The following is a 19,446-nucleotide window of genomic DNA, read 5'->3' as shown; positions in this document are numbered from 1 at the left end:
AGTAGCTGAAGCGTCATGCATGAGACTTCAAGGTCGCTCGATTCATCCTTGCAAACTCCCACAGGGGAGCGTTCTGGCAGGGCGTCTGCACTGCGCAAGAAGCTAGAAGCTCATCAGGAGCTGATTTCCTACCATGCGGACGAGATCCAGAGGTCAAAGAAAGACCTGGAGGCCATGGAGGAAGAGATCGCCGCGCTCGAAGCGAGTCGAGCGAGGGAGCAGGAAACTCTCCGACTCCTCCAAGTCAAGCTGGACGAGGCCGAGATGGAGCAGCTCAAGGCAGACAGGGATTCAGGTCTGCCCGACCTCACCTCCTCTTTCTCGCACTTTTCCGTCACTGACGTCTGAGCTCTCGCAGACAGGGACAAACTTCGCCTCCTGCGATCGAAAGAAATCATGGAGATGAGGCGAATGAAGAAGACCCAAGTGGAGAAGCTGCTCGCTCCTCTTCTGCTGACAGCGAGGGAGCTGCAGCGCAAGCTTGAGGTGGCGAAGATGGAGATTGACGAGAGGGAGGGAGAGAGTCTCAAGACTCGTCAGCAGCTGATCTCGCTCTCCCAGCAAGACTTCCAGCTGCAGACTGAACACGAGCATCTCCTGGAGCGAGACCTGGACTTGTCGAGGCAGAGGGAACTGGGGTACCAGGAGCTCAACAGCGCGAGAGAGGCCTACAAACAAGCAGTTGATCTCATCGTGGAACAAGCTTACTCCGATCACTACTTCTCGCGCTCCTTCCAAGACGCGCAACCCTCCGTTGTGGACGGCACTGTGTTGGAGCATGTGGGCAACTTGAGGCGGCAGGAGGCGTCGCTGTGGGGATCGAGAGGCGTCGGGCGACCTCTGATGGAGCTGATAATGCAGGAGCTGATTCACCAGGTGGAGTGCTTGGAGGCTGAAGAAGTTGCAGCCAGACTTGACAAGGTGAGACTGTTGCTGGGCCCCAGCAAGGGCTTGACGATGCGGCAGCTTGTCAAACTTGTGCTGGTGGTGTCGGTGTGATGGGCTAGTGCAGGTGGCAGCAGAACACCGGATGGTGCATACCAAGTTCCTTGATAGCAGCGTCGTCAACGAGCGCGCGCTGCGGTCGACTGAGGAGGGAAGACGTGCGGCTGCGAGGCTGATGAAGGAGCAGGAGGCAGTCCAACTCAGGTGAGCAAGCGGCTGTTGGCGATACAAGTGAGACCTGAGACGAGGACTTCAGAGTCGACAAGCTCTCTAGTGACTTGGAGGAGGCGAGCAGGAAGTTTGATGAGGCAGCGGAGGAGGCGAAGGAGATGGAAGGGCTGGCAAGAGCAAGCGCCCTCGCCGTCTCTCAGGCTGTCAAACAATGTGGAGAAGCGAGACAGGCCTTGACGAGGCAAGAAGCCAAGGTCGCAGAGCTAGAGAGAGAGATGGAGGCTCTCAGAAGGAAGACAGAGGAACTGCAGAACAACTTGAGGGAACAAACAAGGCTGAGGACCGAGATCGAACTGTCTTGCAAAGAAATCGTCGACAAGCTAAGTGACTTGGAGGTTGATGTTCAGACCCAAGTAAGAGAACATGACATGGCAGCATGTCCCTCCCCTCAGTCTCCTACCAAACAAGGTGGTCTGCAAGAGACAGAAGCAGAGACGAGAGATAAAGGCATCGCTGACGAAGGAGCTCGTGGAGTTCTCGAGCAGTCGACAGCGAGGGATCAGCAGCAGCAGCAGCAGCAGCAGCAGCAGCAGCAGCAGCAGCAGCAGCAGCAGAGGGAGAGGTACAGCGTTCACAAACGTGCGCTCGTTCATTGTCTCTTGGCGGACGAGAGGAGGCTAACGGGGGTCGGGCGCAATGGGGGGCATCTCTCCTCGCTCCGAGATACCACTCTCTCCGACTACATCCATGGCTCCGTCGCCATGCAAGCCGCTTCCCGCTCTCTGTCGGACGCATCACAAAGGTTCCTCACTTTCGATCGCCCCTCCAGTGCGTTCCAGGTACTCCCAAGAGCCGATGCTTGTCCTGTTCCCCATTCTGACTCCCGTCCTCTTGCGATCAGGTCGCCAACTCAGGACGGACGCTGATACACTCTCCCTGCTGTCCTCTCCTCTCCTCATCCCCACTTGACTCTCCGCCCAAGAGATCGACGGAGAGACACACGGCCTTGTGCTCGACGGCTTTCTCCGAGGGGAGGCACGTCTGCAAGGTCAAGATAGAGCGCCTGCGGGGAAAGGGGCTCCTCCATTTGGGGTGTATGCGGCCGGCGGCGGCTCCTGGTCCTTCGGCGAGAGGGAGAGCTGGACTGGAGGTGGAGGAAGACGGCAACTCGTGGTGGCTGTCTTCTGACGGCTGCCTGATGCGCGATGGCTCCATCCTCGGGTTCGTCGGGGCGGACATGAAGGAGGGGGACGAGATCTTGTGCTGTATGGACTTCAGCTCAGACGTCCTGTCGTTCTGGAGAGCGCATGAGCGGCTGGGGGGCGAGGTGAAGGGTCTTCGAGGCCCCTTGCACCTGGCTGTGTGCGTGGAGGGAGCAGGAAGCGACTGCGTCGTCACTTTGTCGGGACATCAACTCCTTTGACGCCGCGCGCGCCGCACTGGCTGATGGCTGAGTGCCGCCGCCGCCATACTCAGTGACTCGTGGTTCTGTAATAGAGGCAGCCTCGGAGTCCGGGAGGCTCTGTCAACGGGGCGGCCGCACAGGCCGCAAGCCTTACTAGTAAGCGCGGCGCGGCCGCCCGGCCCGGCCGAGCCTGACACGGAGGCTGCCGTTCAACGGTTCAAGCCTCAGACTGAGTCAGCGGCCGGGCGGCTTCAAGCCCGAACCGACCGTACGGTGCACTCAAGGCCGCCCGGCGGCCCGGTTGCGGCCCGGCCCGGCCCGGTACCCGGTGACCGCGGCGACCCGCCTAGTACGGTCACTAGGCAATATCATTGAGTTGAACTTTATCCGGGACCTGTAAAAGGCACCTTCGGTTTTGAAATTTATCAACAAAATTTGATGAATATTTTCAAACCATTTTTAGGACACTTTCCAAAAATTTGCAATTCGACGACTGAATTTCCAATAAAACTAATTTATACAGCTCTACATACTTTTTATTAGCCATTTATGGTACTGAAAGCTGTACCAGTCATCATTTTGTACATATGTATATATATTTATATTTGATCAGTCGGTCGATGTATTTTGAAATCAAAATGAAACGAATTTAAAAGTTGACACCAGAACATGTCCGGGGCTCAACGAGTAGGACACCTCACATTCCACCCACCCCCACCACCCTCCCTACTACCCCGGGAAAACCCTTCCCAACCTCTGACCCTACCGGTTCAGCACCCTACCCTACCTTTTCCTTCACTACTACCTCGCCGTTCAAACTCGTCCCAACCTTATGACCCCCCTACCCTGCTGATTCCCCTTGATCTCTATCGCTACAGGTACCCCCTACATTTAGCTTCCTTTATTCACCCCGAAGTCACAACCCCTGCTCTCCCACACCCACCCCTCGGAACATCATTCACTTGTCCCCACCCAACTGTATGGAACTCAGTCTAACCCTACCCTGGTGAAACGGCACCTCCTGTTCTGTGCTGAGCATGAAGGGCAACCTGATACCTTACCTCATTTTATTATTGCTTCAATTACAAATATCTTCTCTTTGATAATCTAGTTTCACACCATCGTTACGAGGTTCGACACAACCCCTCCATGTTCTTATACCACCCCCGGTAGCTCGAGTCACCGAGGTAATCTCATCCCTTACCTGCCCTGCAGTGATTCCTACCCACCCACCCTATGATATACACAAGAGTTGGAAGCACCCGTATCATCGAAAGACTACCCCGCAAATTCTCTCAAGTTGCTTGGTCAAGACCCAGGTACACAGCCTACCCTACCGTACTCTGTAACCTCATTATTTCTCTACCCCTTCTTTCCCTACAATTTCAGTACTCCTCGCCTTACCGACCCTACCCTGCCCTGGAATGTTTATATTCCACCCCACCATACATAACCTCCCTCATACCTACCCTACCTACCATATTTAGTATGCGGCATATGGCCCCAGGACCCACCAGGAAGAACCGCCCTGCCCAAGGACCCACCCATCTACTTCACACTTCTAAAGTACCCCTGATGATTACCAAATAGTACCCCACCCTTAGTGGACTGTACTCCCAGATTTCCATCTTCCGCGCCGGTCTCACCACCCCCTCTAGACAAGCAACCAACCCCAAGACCCCTTGTGCGCATGACTCGGACCACCCATCCCTAAGGCTGTATCTGTGTATCCATACACCTCTTTCTTATCAAGGAGGTCTCTTCTGATAATTTTTGCCCAAGGTCTCTTATTTATCTAGTGAAATACTAATATATTATGGCATACTTCATCTCTTTGCCCTTTCATCTCTACTTCATATAACCCCCGTAATGAGCAACCCCAATTTTAGAATACCCTACCCAGCGAAAAATATCCTCATGGCCGATGTACCCCTTGCTAATCACCACCCCACAATCTCCCATTTCCGCACAATGACCCTACCCCTTTCAATGTCTAAAATGACCCCTCCTTTACAGACACTCTTTGCCATTACTCACCACCCTACCCCCTTTGTGCATATTACCGCGCCGGGCCCCTTCCCCTTCTCTATGCAGTCCTCGGTCTCATCGTTGTAACCCTCCCCAGCATGCTGTTCCTCATCTGCTCCAGCGCTCTCCTCTTCCTCTGCTGGCTCTGCAAACTATACCCACTCACTATCAGCAGTTCTCCCTTGCTTCTTCTCTTCCCTGCTTCTTCCTGTTGCTCTTGAGGTTGCTCTTTGCTCCGGCGTTCGATACCCTCATAGCTGCATCTGCAGTTGAATGTCCCTCCTTCCTTTTTCCGTGTCTCTCTCATTTTTCACCTCTTCCTCATTTTGGAGGCCCAGCTTGTTAAACGAACTTGTTTGCTAACCCTTCAACTGGTTGTTTACACTTTGATCTCTTGGTCAGACTCAATTTCTTTCTAGAAAACTCATTTGCCTTCTAGAATGTCTGTTGGGTAATTAAACCTTGCTTCTTTCACTTCTCTGTTGCATGGTTTCAGTTGGATGCTCCTTGAATGACAGAGTGATCTATGGCTAAGTATGATAGAATGTATGACTGCCACACTGAACTGTAATGCCTTGGTAGACGAAGTACCACGAATGATGTATGTTGTGTAAGGCTGAATTAATCCTCATCGTGTGATGTGGTCGATTGAATCATAGAGAGTGGCATGAAATGAAAGTGAAAGTATTTGGATTGCATAGATATCAGTGAGCTGTTCTTGTGCCTGACTTTGGTGTATACAGGACGTCTCGGCGAACCCCTTCGTTGCGTTGAGGCTACTTTCAGCAGTTGAATTAATGTGCAGCATGGAGAGCTGATATGGTTGAGTCTGCATCCTTTTTCACTCGATCATGGATCTAATCTATATCCGAAGGATATGATAAGCACTGCCCATTGATCAATCACACCTTTGCCTTTGCCGTGTCAACTTTACGAAAGGGCCCGGAATGGTGCACTTTGACCAGTCCTATCGCTCATGATGTTCTGCCAATCGCCCTGAATGTAAGATACCTGGCTGTAACCATTTGTATGCTACCCCTCAGATTCTTACACTGAACCCTCCCAATCGAAAATCAACCATGACAGACTAGAATGCCAAATTCTCTCTATATTTGATTGTTGTCATGTGATTTCATTTGAGAAACCCTCTCTTGACTTTCTGCTGTAGAACAAGTTGACAGAAGTGTAACTTGTCTCATTGATCGCAAGGCGAAGTACAAAAGAAAACGTGTGAAATTTGTGTTGGATTTAACCTGACATAGTCAAGTTCTTTTGCAAATGGCTGTCCCGAAAGAAGCAATTAACGATGGATCATGTCCCATGGAATCAGTGGACCCTAATGAGACCGATGTCTCGGCTGACGAGGCAATCAAGACCCCGGACGCGTCAGAACGAAAAGATGAGCAGGACGATACTAATGAATCCACGTCAAAGAAGAGGAAAAAACGAACTTCTTCCGAAGAAGTTGATTTGGGAAATGCTTTCATTCAAGTAATGATTATCAGTCTCACATTAATTTTGTTGATGGTATGTTTCCAGGTACGTGCTCTGAAATGGAGGCAGGAATGGATGCGGTCTCAAATTGAGCTGCTTGCCCTACAACGAGATCTGCTGCTCAATGCTTTGAACAAGGCACGGGCCGAAAAATGTCAGTGTACATTACACCTACCTTCAAAGAGAGGGCATCATGCAGTTTCTGCTGGGTTTCCAAACGGGATGAATAGTGCAGATCATGGAAATGAGAAGACAAGTAGCAATGAAGAGAGTGAGATCAGAAACAATGACGTTGGGTTTGCGGAGTCGTCGTGGGGGTGTGTTCGTGCAGTCGATTGGAAACAAACACTAGGAGGGCGAAGGCGCAAGCTTGTCCAGGTGAACGTCAAGAATGTCTTGAGGATGGCAAGTTGATCATATCCATTTGTAGGCCGCTATGCCAGTGAGTGTACTACAAAGGGAAGCTCATGAACAAGAAGCTCGAAAACGGCATCGATCTGGAGTTGCTATGTCATTCACGAAAGGGTACTATTTTGCTTTCTAATGTGATGTGTTCTCACAAACATGTGCACAGAGCGAATGGTTTTCGCACAGACAACAGGTTAATTCCTTTGCTCACTGCAAATCATTTTGTGTTAGTGATTCCATGGAATAGCAAATTGCAAGAAAGAGATTCGAATGGTAGATTTGCTGGGCATGGAAAAGATTTATCGCTAAACACGAACGGCACCCGGAAGTTGGTAACCTCTACAGGACAGAAGGTATTGAACATCAGGTTGTATGGATTTCAATACTGAAATTCCTGCTTTTGTTTGTTTGTTAATGACAGGTGGTAATCAAGTTGTCTGGCAAGAGTACGTCTCCGAAATCACCCGCACCGAGCAATGGAAAGAATGGGAAAAATTTTGCTTCATCGCGTTCAGATGGGGATCCACACACTCCTTGCAGCACGAAGAAGAACAAGTCAATTGCTGCGCTGACGGGGCAGAGATCAGCTGCTTCATCACCCAGGCTTGGACCCTCATCAATGCCCAACACTCCAAGGGATTCTTCGAGTACCAGAGATTGGGGTGAGTCGATGTTTCCACAAATTTTGACTTGAAGTTGAGTCTTGTCTGTCAGGAATTGATGATTACGTCTATGGGGGCCCGAGAGTACAGACAAAAATAGAGATAGTGAAGGCCAAAGAGATTGAGATTCCAAATTGGCGTGTGATATCTCAGAGGAAGGAGGTTGTTTATCAGAGAAGCAGGAGTATGTCTGTTGGTTCCAAGTATGCAAAACCAAGAATGCAACTGAGCCCCAGCAACGGTGCGTCAAATGATGGAGGCCAGAACGAGAGCAGTGAGGAGATCACCGATGATGAAATATACTATCGGCGCCATAGACCCTACGAGGAGCAAGAAATTAAGTTTAGGTTTTCATTTTAGTTCCTTGATAATGTTACTTGTTTACCTAGTGGCAGATACCCGAAACAGCAAGAAAGGCAACAGAAGCACCGAGACAGTCTGCAAAAGGAAGGTGGAAACCTTGACCGAGTAGAGGAAGCGTATCGAAATCTCTGGTAAGAGGATTCATTAGTTTGTTTCCGCCAAGGTAATGTTCATTTAGGTATCGCCCATCCTCAAGCAGCAACTTCGATGAGGACAATGCAACACGCAACAGGAGGAAAAGCTCAGGAATTCAAAGCTCAAGCGGAGATGAGCGATCTCCGAGAACAGACACATCTGGGCATAGCATGACCAAAGTAGGCCGCAAGTGCCAGGGCAAGAGAGGATCGCCGGGTCACAAGATCCCTTCGAGAGACGGGTGACACGCGATGGCTGAGGAGGGGAGGGAGACTGATAAGGAACCAGGGACTGGAAGGATTCTCCGTCAGGAGAAGGCGTCGGTATCGCATAGTCGAACTTTCACGCTTGAAATGAATGTTGAATATTAAAGAAACCAGTGTAGGCTACAAATGCATTACACTTGTGTTGGTGATGCTGGTGCTGGTGGGAAGAGGAGAAAAAGGATGAAAACAAGATGAGGAGGCAGCGAAGGAGATTTTTCATAATTTCAGTTACTTTAGTCTGCTATGGTTACACAGGAAACAATAAATGTGAAAGAGGATGACATGTGCGGATCCACCTTACAAGATGATAGTCTTTGAAGTCATGCTTGTGCCCGGTGACGCCGGATAGGCCTCGTGGAACTCGTCGGGCTCTGCGTCGATGGGAGCGAGGTCCTGGGAGGAGTAGAGGAAGCTAGACACGAAGACGGCGCCGCTAGCAGGAGGATGCCGGGGGAAGCGGAAGGAAGGGAAGTCCTCCGTCTTCAACTCAGCGATCTCTGACTCGTCATCACTTGTCACTGTCTCTCTCTGGTAGTACGAGGGCGTGGAAGGGCTTTGCGCTGACGGCAACTCGCTGCCCTGCATGACGATGGAAGCTGAGACCGATCCTCCTTCCAACGATATCTGAGCAGGCCAAAACCTGCCGAGAACGCTGCCCTGTGCTTCGATCAAACGCGGAGAGACTGTAGATTCTTGTTCGATCTCCTGGAAAATCGGCTCTTCTGCTTCTTCATCAAGATGTGTCTGCTGCTCGTGCTCGTGCTCGTGCTCGTGCTCCTCATCCTGCTGCTGCTGCTGCTCATCCTGCTGCTGCTGCTGCTGCTCATCCTGCTGCTGCTGCTGCTGCCCTCGTTCTCCGTTCAATTCTCGAGTCATGGAGTCAGGAAGACCTTCAGGGTTATCATGCAATACAAGAGAAGCTGAGGCCAGGCCAGTATCTGCCATGACTGGAGAAAACTCCTCCACGATGTCTTCAGCCTGCCTTGCTTTCTTGGAGTATCGATATACCACCAGGGATGCACTCATAGTCACCATCACTCCAACTCCGCCGCCAATCAACCCGAGGATCAACCCAAGAGGGGCCGCGTAGGGCTTTGGGGTTGTTGTTGACGATGCTGGGGTGCTGGAGACCGTGACAACGACGGAGGCGTTGGAGGAGAGGGAAGGGATTACTGGCGGGTCGGCAGCCATAGACATGTATCCTGAGAAGTGATACACAAGAGCCCTTGTGAGGTTCTTTCCCGGAACCACTTCACTTTCTTGTCTTTGCCAGGGAGGGAACGCTGACTCATTGTTGTAGAAGACGAACGCGGACTTGCCTGGTGGAATCCTGGTGGGGTCAAAGGGAGTGAAGATTTCCACTGGCTTTTCAAACCTTATGCCAGATGGCTCGAATACAACGACTGGCCCAGCAGGAGTGATGGTGTCCTTCTGGACGCCGACGTCAAGGTTCTTCACTTCATAGACATCCACAGAGATCGTGATTCCACTCGTGAGAGCTCCCGCAGGGATTCTAACACCAATTCCGCTGCTAGACGTGATGGTTGCTGGAGCATCAGGGACTACTTGTTTCGGAGGAGGGCTGTCAGCTAGCTTGACAGCTGTTTGGTTACATGTGAAACCAAACTGGCCTGTCAAACACACACATTTGTCCACGACAACCAACCCTTGGCATGTGAACTCACAGTTTGGACCAAAGCGTGGAAGAACGCATGAGGGTTTTGGGAGGTCTGTGAAGCTGAGAGGCCATTGTGCAGAAAATGTGGGAACAGAAGTGTTGGGCAAATCTGCGATGCACTGGAAACAAGAGGCTTCAACTTGGACTGCGGTTTGCGGAACGAGGGGGCTGGAACCAACAAGAGTGAAGAACAAAAAATTTGTGTCAGGATTCGTGACGTTGACAGTGAGGAACCCTGATGTAATATCCCATGAGGCCTTGGGAGACAAGTCGGTGCTGACAATATCAACAGTCGTCTGATTTGTGCTCAACTTAAGCCCTCCGATGGTAACAGTCGTTGCAGACTTGAAATAGAAATTCGCCGAAACAGTGACACGGAAAAGGCAAGTAGACTTGGTGTAGGTGGTATTGGCGAAGATCTGCACTCCAGAGAAAGCAGGGGGGTTGATGAGACGACAAACTGAGAGCTCACTCAATGTAGTGCACGTCCACAGTCTTTCAATCGTGCAGAAAGAGCTGCAGCCGTCATAAGGTCGTGTGTTCCCATCATCGCACTGCTCGTCCAACTCCTTTACGCCATTGCCGCAAACCGAAGCAGGTGTGGTAGTTGGAACAAAGACTGATACGCTTGTTTTATCCGGGAGCGTTTCGGTCGTTTCGATCGGCGTTGACAACGCAACCTGCGCCGTGGTCGACGAGGTCGTGGCCTCTGCCGTCGTCGTCGTTGAAGCTATGACTGCCGTCGTCGTAGAGGTCGTGGCCTCTGCCGTCGTCGTAGAGGTCGTGGCCTCTGCCGGCGTCGTAGAGGTCGTGGCCTCTGCCGTCGTCGTCGTAGAGGTCGGGGCCTCTGCCGGCGTCGTAGAGGTCGTGGCCTCTGCCGTCGTGGAAGAGGTCGTGACCTCCGCCGGCGTCGTAGAGGTCGTGGCCTCTGCCGTCGTCGTCGTAGAGGTCGGGGCCTCTGCCGGCGTCGTAGAGGTCGTGGCCTCTGCCGTCGTCGTAGAGGTCGTGGCCTCTGCCGTCGTGGTAGAGGTCGTGGCCTCTGCCGTCGTCGTAGAGGTCGTGGCCTCTGCCGTCGTCGTAGAGGTCGTGGCCTCTGCCGTCGTCGTAGAGGTCGTGGCCTCTGCCGTCGTGGTAGAGGTCGTGGCCTCTGCCGTCGTCGTAGAGGTCGTGGCCTCTGCCGTCGTCGTCGTAGAGGCGGGGGCCTCTGCCGGCGTCGTGGTAGAGGTCGTGGCCTCTGCCGTCGTCGTGGTAGAGGTCGTGGCCTCTGCCGTCGTGGTAGAGGTCGTGGCCTCTGCCGTCGTCGTAGAGGCGGGGGCCTCTGCCGTCGTGGTAGAGGTCGTGGCCTCTGCCGTCGTCGTAGAGGTCGTGGCCTCTGCCGGCGTCGTCGAGGTCGTAGCTTCTTCTGATGAACTCGCGGCTGGCGTCGTGGTAGAGGACGTCTCTTCCTCTGCTGCCGGCGTGCTGGAGCTGGACGACTCGATCGGCGTCGAGGTCTCTCCTACCCCCTGCTCTGCCTCGGCTGTGCTTGATGATTGCTCTTGTGCTGTCGGCTCCGGCGTCGTGGTAGAGGACGTCTCTTCCTCTGCTGCCGGCGTGCTGGAGCTGGACGACTCGATCGGCGTCGAGGTTTCTCCTACCCCCTGCTCTGCCTCGGCTGTGCTCGATGACTCCTCTTGTGCTGTCGGCTCCGGCGTCGTGGTAGAGGACGTCTCTTCCTCTGCTGCCGGCGTGCTGGAGCTGGACGACTCGATCGGCGTCGAGGTCTCTCCTACCCCCTGCTCTGCCTCGGCTGTGCTCGATGATTGCTCTTGTGCTGTCGGCTCCGGCGTCGAGGTCTCTCCTACCCCCTGCTCTGCCTCGGCTGTGCTCGATGACTGCTCTTGTGCTGTCGGCTCCGGCGTCGTGGTAGAGGACGTCTCTTCCTCTGCTGCCGGCGTGCTGGAGCTGGACGACTCGATCGGCGTCGAGGTTTCTCCTACCCCCTGCTCTGCCTCGGCTGTGCTCGATGACTGCTCTTGTGCTGTCGGCTCCGGCGTCGAGGTCTCTCCTACCCCCTGCTCTGCCTCGGCTGTGCTCGATGACTGCTCTTGTGCTGTCGGCTCCGGCGTCGTGGTAGAGGACGTCTCTTCCTCTGCTGCCGGCGTGCTGGAGCTGGACGACTCGATCGGCGTCGAGGTCTCTCCTACCCCCTGCTCTGCCTCGGCTGTGCTCGATGACTCCTCTTGTGCTGTCGGCTCCGGCGTCGAGGTCTCTCCTACCCCCTGCTCTGCCTCGGCTGTGCTCGATGACTCCTCTTGTGCTGTCGGCTCCGGCGTCGTGGTAGAGGACGTCTCTTCCTCTGCTGCCGGCGTGCTGGAGCTGGACGACTCGATCGGCGTCGAGGTCTCTCCTACCCCCTGCTCTGCCTCGGCTGTGCTCGATGATTGCTCTTGTGCTGTCGGCTCCGGCGTCGTGGTAGAGGACGTCTCTTCCTCTGCTGCCGGCGTGCTGGAGCTGGACGACTCGATCGGCGTCGAGGTCTCTCCTACCCCCTGCTCTGCCTCGGCTGTGCTCGATGACTCCTCTTGTGCTGTCGGCTCCGGCGTCGTGGTAGAGGTCTCTCCTACCCCCTGCTCTGCCTCGGCTGTGCTCGATGACTGCTCTTGTGCTGTCGGCTCCGGCGTCGTGGTAGAGGACGTCTCTTCCTCTGCTGCCGGCGTGCTGGAGCTGGACGACTCGATCGGCGTCGAGGTTTCTCCTATTGTTTGCATTGTAGAAGTTGCCTCGATCGTTTGAGCTGCCGGCGTGCTGGAGCTTGATGAAGCGAGAAACGTTGGACTCGATTCTGGAACATTGAGGGTCGAGCTTGGATTTGTCTCGAATGTTGTAATGTCCAAGATTGGTGTGCTGGAACTTGATGACTCTGTGAAGTTAGAGACTTCTATGGTGTATGTTGAGCCTATAATTGGAGTGCTGCTGGAGCTGTAGAATGGAGTGCTGCTGGAGCTGTAGAATGGAGTGCTGCTGGAGCTGGAGATGACCGTGGAGAACGTCGTTTGTTGTGCATTAGCTGGATCATCCATAAAGTTAGCCATGTATCTTCTAGAACATCTTCGAACAGAAAGTAACATCAGCGCTTTTACACTGTTTGAAAACCGAACAAATGATAGGAACATAGAGAAGGGAGCATAATCATGCATCTAAGCAATAAACGATAACACGTGCTTCTTTGTACATGCAGGGGGTGATTTAGAGATCAACGAAATCATCACCGAAAGGCAACATGAGGAGAACCGGTGCCAACAACGCTATGAAATTTTCATAAAAATCACCTTGGATTGTATCGAGACAGAACGATAGTTGTATGAACAAAGGTAACATCCAGGACTGCGGACCCTTGCTCCTCCTCCTTGTCCGCATTCCCCCCCCTTCCTGGCGGCAATCGTCTGCCATTCCGCAGCCACCCCACCCTACCCGTCCAATGCCTTTATCCTTGTATCAGATCACCCTCAGTAGTATTGGGTCAATAGTTTCGAGTCTTTGTACCGGTACTTAGAACGGACTTTAGAGGGGTGGTCCTTTGATTATCAACGAGAATTCTCGCGAGACATCATTAACCGATTCAGCTACTAGACTACCCCTCCTTTTCACCAACTTTCACCCCCACCTCTCACTTTCAATCGCACCCCCGGCTGTACCGAACACCACTACCCCCACTTTCCAGGCAATCAAATCGACCCCCTACCCCCTCCTTTGCCACATCCGTACCCCCTTCCATCCCCTTCCACCTGCATTTTAAAACTCAAAAAGTTTATCCTGTCTTCAAATACACCCCATCCCCTCTCCTGTACCCCTCCCGTGGAGCTAATTGGACCCACCCTTCGACGAAACTTGTTGGCGATCCTGACCGAACCACCCTACCCCGCGCCCCCGCCTCTTTGGACCTCCAAGAGTCAACCTTGACGGCCTCGGAGTCGCTCTGTACGCCCCCCCGTGCCCGTCGAATATCAACTGCACCCCCACCCCCCCGTTTATTTCACCCCACCCCGTATGTTCCATCAAAATCTCTTCTATGGTACCGGTGAAGGCTTCAGTGAGTCCTCACATTGCAAAGTACCCCTACCCCCGGAATTTGGAGATTGCACCATCTGATCGTATGACCCACCCCACTACGGTGCGCCCTGCTATGACTTTCGAGTGTCTCCAGTCACGAGTCAAATACTACCCCCCTTTTCCTCACTCAAAGTACCCCTTATGTGGACTTTTACGGAGCATCCCCTTGACCTGACACCCTGACCCTCTACGTGATCCATATTATAAGCCGGGGGGTACCCCAGTGTTTCTCTATATCCCACTTCCTAGGACCCCTCTATGACCCTTCTATAGAGAATTCCGAAGTCAGAAGCGCGGTCACGGCTGCCTTAGTTGTGACCGTTACACCACGTTCGGATATACGGACGGCGGTTGAAGACACGGTCGTTATAGACGTTACAATTCTAACGACCATCGGGCCCCGGTGTGCATCTGACTGAGGCGGGTCACTGGATGATCCTGCTTTTCCGACAAGGCAGAGCAAGAATGCTGCGGTACGCCCATGCAAGTGCGGCTAGGTGGAGAAAGATGGCAGGGGAAAGGATCTGTGCTGTGCGGGTTGGGGTCAGGATGAGGTTAACAGCTGATATGGGGATAGTAGGGGGGAGGGAACATTCCATGTGGATATTCCTGCGACGGTTTAATGTGCTCCGCGATACAAACAAGAGGTCGCTGACCTTGCCATCTCCCGCGGCAAAGAAGGCTTCCAGTGCGGTGTGGTTGATGGGTGGTGTCGTGGGTGTTGCAGGATATGCAGCTGGTGTGTATGCGACGATGAATGCATGTGCTAAGCCCTCCTCCACATGCTCGCCGGTCACGGAAGAGGACAGGAAGGCTGCGTATGAGCATGGAGCTTCAACCTACGAGAAGGATGTCTGCTCCGGGGAGGCATGGCTTGGGATAGATAAGGCTCGTAAGGCGCTGCTACATCATGCTCGGGGCAAGGTGCTCGAGGTTGCATCGGGGACTGGACACAACTTTGATCTGTATCCATCAGATTGCCGGATTACAGCAGCAGACAACTGTGAAGCGATGGCGAAGATTTGCCAGTCCAAGAGCTCGCCAAACGTGGAATCAATCCACGTGATGGACACTGCAGACTTGAAGTTCCTGGATCAGAGCTTCGACACCGTTGTCGACACGTTTGGGATCTGTAGCTACGAAGATCCCCTGGCAAGCTTGCAGGAAATGCAGAGGGTGTGCAAGGTGGACGGGAAGATTCTGCTGTTGGAGCACGGTCGTTCCTGGTTTACACCTCTGAACTGGATGCTCGATAGATCTGCAGCGAACCATGCGAAGAAGTAGCGATCGTATCCGCCCCATTACCGCCTGCTCACTCCTGGTGATTGCAGGTGGGGCTGCTGGTGGAATCGAGACATTAGAGACATCGTCAGCAAGTCAGGTCTGCAGGTGAACATAGAGACTCGGAGGTTTCATGTCATAACTGCTGTTTCTCATACCAGGTCGTGGAAAGCAAGTCATATCACTTAGGGACAACACACTTAGTCGTTGCAAAAAGATCTATTTGATATGGCATTTCGTGTTTCGACGAGCACAACATTTCACAAATCTGTTTGTACTGAATATCTATCCTCACTCGACACAATTCAGCATCATGAGCTCTAGGAGCTTGTCGTTTTGGAACCACCTTCACAGGAACGTTCAGAGACTTGGATCAATCTGCTCTCGTTAGCCACCTGAGGGTGCCTGCGAAGTGGTAGGGATTGGAGGAGTTCCCAGGAGCGCTGCTGCCGCTCCTGTCGGACGCACTTGTATCAGCGCTGAGACAGCAGCGTAGCTCGCACCCTATGTGCTCTAGTTAGCAGCCCAAACCTCCTCCTCACAAGGCCAACCTGAAACTGCATCGCGACTGGGTCGTATTCACCTGGTCTCACACGATCTGCAACACAGTATTCAGACGAAGAATACGCAAGAGCATGCTTCACTTGGAATTAATGCATTCGCTTGATCTCTTCCAAACTTATCCTCCAGCATTTGTTGCCAAATTCTCTTCCTCGCATTGACAAACCAATTGGAAACCTGTTGTGTTGTAATGTTTGCTAGTGCTGCCAGCTCTACTTTGTCCTGATCCGTCGGGTAAGGCCGTTTGATATTGTTTCGCATCCACTCTTTGAGAACTGAAACTGATTGTGAGGGCAGGTTCTCCCTCCGTCTCTTCTCTGGTCGAGGGGCATTCGGGTCTGAAAAAAAATCGGGAGGTGCAAGCTCAGAGTCTGACAGTACGCAAGAAGAAGTACCTTGCTCGTTCGAGCTGGAATGATCGATCGATGGCCTGTTGAGCTTCAAGTCACCAGCTCCTGACACTTTTGAATCTGATCTGGCTTGCAGGTGCTCGGTCCACGTGTTCTTGAGGAATTCCAGGTATTGTTCGCAGCATGCATCACGTATCTTGATCAGACTCTCTACCTCTTCACGATGCTGTTTCATGGACGAGATCGCAGATTGCAAAAAGCTTGTCATTTCCTCTGCTGAGACGTCCGGTGCCGCCTCCTCCTTTTGCTCCTTCTCAGAGAAGCTTTCCTTGAGGGAGGGGTGATCCTCTTCAGCAAATTCCTTGAACAAGACTTCCTCTGAGGCCTCCAAAGCTGGGATGGGCCCCAGAACCTAGAAACTATCTCAGCGAACAGCGCAAACAGATCTCTGTCTGCACCGGTCGCTTGCAGAGGACATAAGCTCGCAGGACATCCTGGAAGAGCGGATGGCTTCTCATTTGCTTTCTGTATTTCTTTGGCGCCTTAGATGGTTTCTGCTCCATTGTAAGTTTCGCTCACATAGATGCTGAACAAACGAGTACAAAGCGAAAGCTTGGTAAGTTGGAAGTTTCCTCAGTCATCTTAGAGCTCCAACAAGTCTTCCTGCGGACCCAGGAGTTCAAACGAGTTAGAGACTACAGATACACTCGTGTGCTTATTGATTCCAATCAAACTCAAAAGTACACCCACTACCCCTTGATTGAATGATGAACGCACAAAATTTGAAATTCAGGCTCAATCTCGTCAAAAACACCTGTGGACGGTCGATGCACAAAAACTTCTCATTGTCTCTTGTTTCACAATGCAAAGAAAGGCAATGCAAGGATGCGACAACTGACAGACCGGCAACGCAGCTCTGGACAACACCCCGAACCAAGGATCTAAGGACAGCATGAAAACGGTTCTACACGGCTGGGTGTGTGGAGCATTGAGCAAGTGACAGGACAGATAAGGGGAGGGGAAGAGGAAGAGGACATGCTAGCAAAGCACGCATCCATGAGCTGGAGCAAGGAGACAGGTCAGCATGTTGCGAGCTCAGAGAGTATGTCACGCTGGGCCGGCGCCATCAGGGCGGCTGAACGGGCGATCAAACTCAAAACCATGATGATGACCCCGACCACCGGTCCTTTTGTGCGTTAACACCCTCTGTTTCCCCTAATGGGTTGTTTTTTTTTAAATCCAAAGTACCCGGTCCTTACAGAGCAACTGACAGTAATTAACACCCCTCCAATTGCAGAAAGGTGACTAACCCTACCCCCATCCTTTCCTAACCAACAATGACCCCCATCTATCTATCTATCCCTGATTTTGTTCTGTAGGAGGAACAACTGAAATGTTCTTCACAGGGAACGATTTTTATCATGTAGTTCCTGCCGGGCTGGGGATGGGAGGGAGGGGGAGGGGGAGGGGGAGGGGGAGGATAAGGACGAGAAAAGGATGGGGGGACAGGGAGAGATGTAGTAAGAGGAAGATACAAGGGTAGAAACCGTCATGCCAGCAGCAGGAGTAGCGAGGTACGAGCAGGAGTAGTAGGAGTTGCAAGCTGAGGAGACAAAGGCCGTCCATAGGAATCTCTTGCGATGATTCTATGGAAGGGCTGTATTCCATCAATGACTAGCCATGCTGCAGAGATGGGCGAAATCTTCTCGCAGCTGGCCAAGGACCTGAGCAGCTCTTCGAGGCATAGGGAGGCAGGGGAAGCGAATGAAGATCTCAACATTTCTGCTCCGTCAGACTTCAAGAGGTTCACCACTAGCTCTAACAATCGTCTCTTTCCTCTTTGATGATACCTCTCTGCAACATCACTTCTTCAACTCTGCAACTGTCCAACATCCTCCTTCCTGTCCCAGTCCCTCCCACCCTCCTTGCCGTCTCTGCCTGACGCTCCTTCAGAGGTGTCCACATGGAGCATGACCCGGTCAAGAACATCGTCAGTGGGGTACCCGACGCATGGCGCGATGCGCTCTCCGACAGCTTTACGCTCCATGAGGGGGAGGGGAGCGGCGATGTCCCTGCATACCTCATCCCCACCAACTGGTCCTCCCGGCGGGTAGGAAGGAGGAGGCAGGCGGGGCTTGTGTAACTGCAGGGCTGCCGAAGGACTGGGAGGATCTCCTCCTCTCATCGGGGATCAGTAAGGAGGACGCGCTCGAGCATCCACAGACAGTCCTGGACGTGCTGGAGTTCACAGCTGGGGGGATGTACCGGTGAGGAGGAGGCCTGGCTGCTGCAGCCCTGCTCCGCTGATCCAGCTGAGCAGTCCCGTGAGGGAGAGGAAGGTCAAGCTGCCGGCAGAGAGCTCAGTGCTGGAGAGGGTGAGGAGAGCAGAGGGCGCGGCCCGGCGCCTCCAGCATGATCCTTCCATGGCAGGTGCGGAATGCGATCTCGATGAAGCTGGAGGACCCGATGCTTGCCTTCAGCGGCTTCACTGAGATCGGGAAGGGAGGACACGGATGCGTCTTTCTTGCCAACGAGGTAAACCCAGCAGGCTCAACTCGTTGCGTTTCTTGTGCCCCCCACGTCAGCAAGAGGTTGCCTTGTGTCCCTTCTCGGGTGCATGAACGCCGTTGGTTACCCCCAGCGCCTCCCTGTGCTGACCGCATCTTGCGGCTGTCGTCGTGATCTGACGAGGTTGTGTCAAGATCTCGTCGAAGAAGCTCATGGCGCTAAAGAGGCTCGAGATCGGAAAGCTGACCAACATGGCGTCTCTCGAGAACGAGATCGCCATGATGACGCTGAGCAAGCATCCCAACGTCGGTGAGATCGAGCGGAAGGTTGCCGTGAGGTTGTGGGGCTGTTGTGGAGCTGTGATTGTTGTGTGTGCTACATGATGTGGAACTCTGAGCAAGATCTGTGGCTCGTTGCGTCAAGATGTAGTCTTTGTGCTTGTTGAAAGGCTACTGGAGATGATCTGTGATGAAGTTGTGTTCCCTGGCATCAGATCCAGCGCCTTTGTCGTCACTTCCCTTCTCTGACGAGTGCTTGCAGTGGAATTCTTCGATTCTTATCTCTGGAAGAATTATCTCTGGATTGTGATGGAGGCGATGGAGCGAGGGTCTCTCATGAGTCTCATCCGGTATCGCCTCCTGCTCCCGCTCCTGCTCCTGCTCCTGCTCCTGCTCCTGCTCCTGCTCCTGCTCCTGCTCCTGCTCTCCTTGTTCCTCCTGCTCCTGCTCCTGCTGCTCCTGCTCTCCTTGTTCCTCCTGCTCCTGCTCCTGCTCCTGTTCTTCTTACCCCTCGTGCCCATGCCCTTGCTTCTGCTCCTACCCTTGCTTCTCATGCTCCTCTTCCTCTGCAGTCCTGTTCCAGCATCTCCTCCTCTTCCCATTGCTTCATCCCGCGCAATTACCTGCATCCTCTAACTAGTTGTTGACCTCCTCTTGCCCTTGCCCGGCTCCTCTCACTCTCTCCTGCCTTCAGCTCGAAGAAGCAGCTGAAGGAGGACATGATAGCCTACTTCTGCAAGCAGATTGTCTCCGCTCTCTCCTTCCTCCACATGCACGGTAGAATTCATCGAGATATCAAGGTGCTGCCTCCTCCTCCCTCC

The 19,446-nt window shown here is 53.1% G+C and overlaps 6 protein-coding genes across 6 annotated transcripts in view; 4 read left to right on the top strand and 2 right to left on the bottom strand.

Annotated features, from left to right (window-relative positions):
- Positions 1-15: 15 nt before the first annotated feature.
- Positions 16-2,539, top strand: GUITHDRAFT_111655 (hypothetical protein; the record flags this gene model as incomplete). The annotated part of the gene is made up of 5 exons (XM_005829300.1): positions 16-295; positions 359-921; positions 1,013-1,149; positions 1,202-1,955; positions 2,018-2,539. The coding sequence occupies 5 exons, from the start codon at positions 16-18 to the stop codon at positions 2,537-2,539; spliced, it is 2,256 nt and encodes a 751-aa protein (XP_005829357.1).
- A 3,654-nt stretch (positions 2,540-6,193) lies between these two features.
- Positions 6,194-7,390, top strand: GUITHDRAFT_153599 (hypothetical protein; the record flags this gene model as incomplete). The annotated part of the gene is made up of 6 exons (XM_005829299.1): positions 6,194-6,421; positions 6,474-6,568; positions 6,618-6,644; positions 6,699-6,804; positions 6,873-7,113; positions 7,166-7,390. Coding segments are annotated over exons 1-6 (802 nt in total), but the record flags the coding sequence as incomplete, so codon positions are not given.
- Positions 7,391-8,174: 784 nt separating this feature from the next.
- GUITHDRAFT_111653 (hypothetical protein) lies at positions 8,175-10,135 on the bottom strand (the record flags this gene model as incomplete). Its single annotated transcript, XM_005829298.1, has 2 exons — positions 8,175-10,071; positions 10,131-10,135. 2 exons carry the CDS (start codon positions 10,133-10,135, stop codon positions 8,175-8,177), a joined length of 1,902 nt encoding a protein of 633 aa, XP_005829355.1.
- A 4,265-nt stretch (positions 10,136-14,400) lies between these two features.
- GUITHDRAFT_73983 (hypothetical protein) lies at positions 14,401-15,155 on the top strand (the record flags this gene model as incomplete). The annotated part of the gene is made up of 3 exons (XM_005829297.1): positions 14,401-14,927; positions 14,979-15,036; positions 15,090-15,155. 3 exons carry the CDS (start codon positions 14,401-14,403, stop codon positions 15,153-15,155), a joined length of 651 nt encoding a protein of 216 aa, XP_005829354.1.
- Positions 15,156-15,627: 472 nt separating this feature from the next.
- GUITHDRAFT_46005 (hypothetical protein) lies at positions 15,628-15,789 on the bottom strand (the record flags this gene model as incomplete). The annotated part of the gene is made up of 1 exon (XM_005829296.1): positions 15,628-15,789. A coding segment is annotated over one exon (162 nt), but the record flags the coding sequence as incomplete, so codon positions are not given.
- Positions 15,790-17,530: 1,741 nt separating this feature from the next.
- GUITHDRAFT_141317 (hypothetical protein) overlaps positions 17,531-19,446 on the top strand; it is a gene marked incomplete at both ends in the record, with an annotated part of 3,438 nt that continues 1,522 nt past the window's right edge. The window contains 8 exons of the mRNA XM_005829295.1: positions 17,531-17,643; positions 17,793-17,949; positions 18,000-18,106; positions 18,160-18,214; positions 18,270-18,374; positions 18,542-18,656; positions 18,888-18,975; positions 19,320-19,425. Of these exons, the coding sequence (XP_005829352.1) occupies positions 17,531-17,643; positions 17,793-17,949; positions 18,000-18,106; positions 18,160-18,214; positions 18,270-18,374; positions 18,542-18,656; positions 18,888-18,975; positions 19,320-19,425 (846 nt within the window). The remainder of the gene's footprint in view (positions 17,644-17,792; positions 17,950-17,999; positions 18,107-18,159; positions 18,215-18,269; positions 18,375-18,541; positions 18,657-18,887; positions 18,976-19,319; positions 19,426-19,446) is intronic.

The sequence above is a fragment of the Guillardia theta genome (genome assembly GCF_000315625.1).
Source record: "Guillardia theta CCMP2712 unplaced genomic scaffold GUITHscaffold_53, whole genome shotgun sequence".
Classification (NCBI taxonomy): Eukaryota; class Cryptophyceae; order Pyrenomonadales; family Geminigeraceae; genus Guillardia; species Guillardia theta.
This window is presented reverse-complemented; position numbering and strand designations above follow the sequence as displayed.